This window comes from Triticum aestivum, chromosome 5A (assembly GCF_018294505.1).
Source record: "Triticum aestivum cultivar Chinese Spring chromosome 5A, IWGSC CS RefSeq v2.1, whole genome shotgun sequence".
NCBI lineage: Eukaryota > Viridiplantae > Streptophyta > Magnoliopsida > Poales > Poaceae > Triticum > Triticum aestivum.
The window spans coordinates 558,674,145-558,680,272 of NC_057806.1; the positions used below are offsets into that span (position 1 = coordinate 558,674,145).

Sequence of the window (6,128 nt, forward strand, 5' to 3'; positions counted from 1 at the left end):
CTGTGCGGCTGTGATTTTCTCGAGATTAAAGCTACCCCGCACTTCGTCTCCCTCGGCTGAAGCAGCTCGACCTCTCTTGTGTCGCCATCCCAGATGCGACCCTCCACTGCCTGCTCTGCTCGCTAGCTGCACTGCGCTAGCGAGCCTTCAGCTTGATAATATCCAGGGGCTCAGCTCTGTCCGGATCATCTCGTCCACTCTATGGTGTATTGATTTCTCTGGTTCTTACTTCAACGTTGAAGAATCCCTGCTTCGGGAGCTTGTGATTGAGGGTGCACCTTGTCTTGAGAGATTGATCGTACATGGTGGCCTGGGGATAGTCAGAGTCCTTGCGGCGCCAAAATTGATGGTGTTGGGCTGCCTGTCTAGCAACAATTATAAATCTGTGAATGGAACAATTGTGCAGGTAAAACTTGCATGCATTTGGGCATTTTCTGCTCGCAATCTACTGATGTGTGTGTATCAGTTTTCTCCAGGAAACTATCCCCACTAGCTTGACTGCGTCGGGACGCGCAGTTAAGGTCTTGATTCTAGAATATATCGGCCCCAATCTAGATGAGATTGTTGGTTTCCTTAGATGCTTTCCCTGCTTAGAGAAGCTATACATCGAGGTGAAAATCTTTGTTGTTAAATCTAGTCACATGGAATTTAACTTTGATCAACAATATGTAGGAGATTTTCAAGTTAAAATGAAGTTAGGGGGTGCATTGTTCAATAATCCCCAGTTAATTCAATCATCATGCAAATGCAACTAATCCTTATATGCCAGTGATGAGGTCACTGTTTTTTTACCTGCAGTAAAATTGCTCCTTTTATCACGACCTAAGTGGCCACCAATACCGATTTCGTTCTTTTGCAGTCACGGATTAGGAAGGATATGAAAAATGTGTGTAAATATAACACACTTGATCCCATCGAATGCCTCGAACTCCATCTCAGAGCAATAGTATTGAACACCTATGAAGGCAAGAGACCAGATGCTAACTGTGCCAAGTTCTTTGTTCTGAATGCAAAGGTGCTCAAGGTAATGAAATTTGGTGCCAATGGTACCCGCAATGATAAATGGGTGGCTAAACAACGTAGATGGCTACAACTGGATAACAGGGCCTCTAGAGGTGCAAGATTTTATTTTAAAAGAGATTTGGATATCCGCAGCTTTTGCAATGACTATCGCTTACATGGTATGTAGACAGTTGATCCCTTTGGTAACTGGTGGTGCAATATGTATACTAAATTTAGATGTCTGCACAGCCAGGGGATATATGTGTCTATGCTCTTTCCATACTGAAGTAATATGTTTCTATCCATGAAGTATACTGGAATTCAGAAGTCTGCAGAACCAGAGTTCAGAAGTCGGCAGGGGATTAAGTAAGCACAAGCTCCTGCCTCAACTGGTGGTAGGGAAGGGCAGGGGCCGAGTAGCTTCTTACTTTGGTCTCTGAAAGTGTATTTAAAGGAGTTTGTATTGTTTGCAAAACTGTCTTGCAAAATTAAGTGTTGTGCAAACTCTGATGTCCTTCGATTTTATAATGAATTAGTGCTTGATCATTCCATCACAGGGATCCTTCCACTAGTGCAGTCTGTTGCAAAAGCAGGACAGGCTGAAAATGGACCAGTATATTTTTCCAGAAAAAATGGACTAGTATTTAGTATACAGAAAGAATGGCGTGTCTACTTACAAACTCTGTAATGAACACTTTACAAATGGAATCTACGGGAATTCTCCCTGACCCCTTACAAAATTGAACTGCTCGTGGTTGCCTGCTTCAGGAGAGGATGGACATGAAAACGGTGGACCAGGTGGTGAGCGCCACGGCCGCGACGAGGTACGTCCACAGGAAGATCACCGAGCACTCCTCCTGCCCGACGTCGAACAGCTGTGCCATGGTCCCGATGTTCATGGCGGGCGGCAGGGCGGATTGCATCATCAGCACGTAGCGGTAGAGCGGGTCGTGGGGAAGGAACCCAACGCCGTGTGCCACGCGCACGACAGCGATCCCGATAACCGGCATAGCCACGTAGCGGATGCACACGATCGCCATGATCACCGTGCGCTTCAGCACCGACTTCCGCAGCCCTACAGAAGAATTTTCAAAGTGACTTCAGAGAATATTTTTCGGGGACGACACGACACTATGCGGATGAACTGCTACCAAATGATCTTGATGGTCGGGACAGTGATGTGTCAGATCCCTACCTTGGGTCAGGTTTCCTCCGAGGATGAGGGTGATGCAGGGTATAGTGCCATTGCTGCAAATGGAAGTACGAAGTCATTGGAGTGAGACTGGATGAATACTGAATTACGTTCAGAGCTTTCAAAATGAATACAGGAAAAAGTTTCATCAGCAGGTATGTTGCTTTGTACCCCATCAACTCCAGAGAATCCTGGATAACTCTGAGAGGGGCGCCTTCGCCGATGATCAGCGACTTCAGCCATGGCACTAGCCCAACAACGAATCCAATTATCTGCCAGGATGCAGTTAAAACCGAATTCAGTAAAAAAAAAACCTTTCCCCTAGAAATGATAAATGTTGCAGTTTGTTTGGCAGAGACGTACCGCGGATATGGTCGGCGGCGCCATGAGCTCCTCGATGAGCTGGTGCACGGCCTCCTTCAGGTTCGTCCAGAACCCTTTGTTGTTGGCGACATCGCTCTCGCACGACAGGAGTGGAGCCTCCTGCATTTTTGTCCTAGTCAGTTTCTCTGAACTCTGGAGATGCTCCCTAGAACCAACCAACCAACATGAAGAATTCTGAACTTACAATCTGGCTCCCCTCATTCTGTTCTTCAGGTCTAGCGGACGCCGGGAGAGCCGCTTCCTCGTCGCCGGCTTTGAATCCCTCGAGATGCTCCTCGTCACTGTCGGCCGGGCACTGGATGCTCTTGGACTGCATCTTGTGGTACAGCTTGCCAGACTTCTGCATCAGACTGTAGGTGTACGTCCATATGAAGAGGCCACCGAGCTGCAGACATCCTCAGAGTGAATTAACGGCCTGATCTCTCGGCGGCGTCAGAGGGACGAGCAACTGGTACTGGTGGTAAATTCTGCTTACAGCCATGGACAGCGACGAGTAGGAGAGGCCGCGCGAGCGGCACTGGTTCCGGTCGCTCCCAAACGGGTTACCGTCTTCGTCGCAAACGGCCGGGACGACGATCAGCAGCAAGTTTCCGAGGTTTCCTACATTTGTTTGGTCGATGCCGGACACTGTTAATACCATAATACCAACATCAGCATGGCAACTCAAAGTCTGACATTGTGTACCTGCTGAGCAGAAGGCCATGATGAGGCCACGGAAATGCGGCGGCGGTTTCAGGATCTTGCACGCTAGCCAGCCTAGAGCACTGCCAACCAGGAATGTGATTGCTATGTTCACCGGCATGAACCACCTGTATGATGCAAATCTTATCCGTGTCAGTCCACTTGAGCTGGATGTTTATGCAGACATGTTTACTGAATGTTTTGACTCTTGGGGAAAAAATGTGTGTCTTCTTTGACATTCAGAGAACTTGTAAATGGAAGCATGGTGCTAACTCTGGCATATGTTCACCGAATTGCATGAAGCCTGACGAAAGCACTGACTCACCAGGAGATGACGTCGGAGAGTGTGACCGTCTTGGCGAGGTTGGCGAAGATGAGAGATGGGGTGAAGACTGTAAAAACAACCTGCCCAAGAAAACCGAAGGCAGTAAGTATGATGGTAAGGATGTAAGAGAATTGCATGTGCCAATGGAAGCTGGATGACCTTGTTCATGTCCCTGCGGGCGCTGGCGGTGAGGACCTTGCTGTACCCCGAGGCGAGGAAGGCTCCGATGACGCCGATGAGCAGGACCTGCACGATGGGCATGGAGGCCACCACGAGCAGCGACAGGAAACCCATCTTCCCGGCCGGCCCTGATGTAGGAGCAGGATCAAGTCTCCTCCTCAGTCCCCTGCTGATCTGCTTAGCTTCTGTCCTGTGGTGTCAAGGATGGTTTTCAGACACGCCTCCTGACAGATTCAGATAAGAGAGCGACAACAGAGATCAAAATGGCTGGATGATCCACGGAACTGCCGGTAGCCGCAATAAGTCTGGATGGCATTGCTCCGGGGAGCTAAAGCTTTTATCTACTATTTACGAAATCTTTGTTGCTGCTGCTAGACTGCTAGCTTCTGGTATATGCTAGTAGTTGTACTGTGATCCGAAAGAGACGGCAGCAAGTTGCAAGATGTATGCCTGCCTTGTCAGCATACAGGTGGAGGAGGCGAAGGCGTAAAGCACTTGTGCGTTTAGACAGGCAGCACAAGCGTTTGAGGAAAAGAAAACCTGCCGGCGACGATTCAAGCGGACGGACGGACGCAAACTCTCCAAGACTCACGGAACTTACTAATGTTCCCCAAGGTTGAAGAAGAAAAAGAAGAGGAAGAAGAAAGCATGGAACGCAGCAGCATGTAGGAGATGGCCGGACGGGGCTCCCAGAAGAAGGAAAAGCAAATAAAGACGGTGATGGCCCTCGCCCACGGCACGGAGCTGCCGGCTGCATGCTCGATCGCGGACGCAGGAGCGAAGTAATTAAGCTTAATAATTACCTGAAGAATGCGCGGCGGGGCGGAGGAGCGAGGAGGAAGGAGAGATCCGCCGGAGTTGTTCGTGGCCGGACCGCCGGAGACGGGGGAGGGGGCGTACGGTGGTAGCCTGCTCTGGATGGATGGATGCGATGCAGTCAGAGCCCAGAGAGGAGGAGGAGGAGGAGGTTTAAATAGGATAGCGACGGAGACACGTACGTACAGAGTCAGGCGGACTGGGCCGGAGAAGAGATGGCGCCTACACCGCATCCACCTTCCCGTGCTGCAGGCAGCCGCCGCCAACACAGACGTCCGTCCGTCCGTCTGTCGCTTAGCTACCTACTCGCTTCCCTCCTCCTTCCTCTGCTAATCCCGTGCAGTCAGGCTAAAGCGCACATGGACATGCTTGGTTATCTGGTTGCCCGATCAGCTAGCCGATCGATCGCCTCGCGTCTCCATCTCTTTGACCACGCACGCGCCACACGCATCCAGTCCCAAGTCTCCCCCTCTTTACGAAAGAGCGAGAGCAAGTTGGGCTCGCCTTGGCTTCAGTAATACTCTCCCTCCGTTCCAAAACAAGTGTATCAAAACTTAGTACAACTTTATACTAATATTAGTACAAAGTTGAGACACTTATTTCGGAACAGAGAGAGTGATTAATTGATACAGCTCTACTCAACCTCCTACTACTAAAAAATCATATCCAAATTCAAAATACACACTTAGAAACAAAAATAACTAATCTAGAATGAATAGTGTCACCGAAAGACAACAGGATAATTGGCAATATTCACAACTGGATTTGTCTTTTTCGTTTCTCAATGTGCATTTCGAATTTGAAGCTGAAATTTTTATGAGTTGTAGATACATTCCTTGTGTTCATTCATGATTGTTTTTCAGAATTTTATTCAACACTGAAAATTGATTTTTAAATGGTATCATAGGAGCATTTAAAAGGTGTCGTATCACTGGATAGTCCCCCCTCCTGCTCGTGCTCTCTTCTGCTATAGCTTTCTCTGCTTGCTGCTGATGTACACTAGTCAATGACTACGACACACCCCTCTGTCGGTTGAAGCTAGGAAGGTTAATTGTGTGGAAAATAGTAGATTGCACAAGGATTCAAGACTTGTGAGTTCAGACCGTATGATTGTCCCACTTGTCTATCAGAGGCGATGACGATGGGCGGCGATGATGGTGATCCCGTAACCTGCGGCAAGGGCAGGGCTGAATGCAGGTTCCTACACAAGAAAAAGAATAAATACCCAGGTGCCCACGAGTCGAACGCAACATGTGTTGGAAATGCACTTTTTCGATGAATTTAATCCCTAACCAAATCATGAACCAAGCATTAACAGTATCAACCTCAACTGAAATCTAAACATGTGAGCTCGGACCAAACATAGAACCGAGACATCTATGAACGCATCATATCTGGTTAGCACATGAGCGAGTAAATAGGGGATGAACAGATCATACCCTCCAGTAGGCCAGGCTAGGGTCGAGGCGGAGGCAGTGGCTGGAACTTAGTCGGCAGCCTTCTTCTTGGCGGCGTCAGGGGCGGAGCCAGGGGGGACGAGCAGGGCCT

At 48.9% G+C, this 6,128-nt stretch overlaps 1 protein-coding gene across 7 annotated transcripts; it reads right to left on the reverse strand.

Moving 5' to 3' along the window:
• Positions 1–1,599: 1,599 nt before the first annotated feature.
• LOC123107675 (protein PIN-LIKES 7) lies at positions 1,600–5,011 on the reverse strand. 7 transcript variants are annotated; one of them, XM_044529623.1, is made up of 11 exons: positions 4,767–4,904; positions 4,568–4,678; positions 3,744–3,954; positions 3,585–3,664; positions 3,263–3,387; positions 3,054–3,178; positions 2,763–2,963; positions 2,558–2,677; positions 2,366–2,466; positions 2,198–2,250; positions 1,600–2,077 (listed from the first exon to the last, which is right to left on the reverse strand). In XM_044529623.1, the coding sequence occupies exons 1-11, from the start codon at positions 4,811–4,813 to the stop codon at positions 1,767–1,769; spliced, it is 1,485 nt and encodes a 494-aa protein (XP_044385558.1). In that variant the 5' UTR covers positions 4,814–4,904; the 3' UTR covers positions 1,600–1,766. The 7 variants fall into 7 exon arrangements, with proteins under 7 accessions (XP_044385558.1, XP_044385560.1, XP_044385557.1 ...); XM_044529625.1 differs by having other exon boundaries at positions 2,198–2,466; positions 4,763–5,011; XM_044529622.1 differs by having other exon boundaries at positions 2,198–2,466; positions 4,767–4,916.
• Between the last annotated feature and the right edge of the window lie 1,117 nt (positions 5,012–6,128).

Coding starts and splice junctions, on each gene's coding strand:
- LOC123107675 (XM_044529622.1), bottom strand. CDS start 4,813: ATGCGGTGTAGGCGCCATCTCTTCTCCGGCCCAGTCCGCCTGACTCT. Junction 4,679..4,766: donor GGCCCAGTCCGCCTGACTCT/GTACGTACGTGT, acceptor CCATCCATCCAG/AGCAGGCTACCACCGTACGC. Junction 2,078..2,197: donor CGGAGGAAACCTGACCCAAG/GTAGGGATCTGA, acceptor ATTCTTCTGTAG/GGCTGCGGAAGTCGGTGCTG.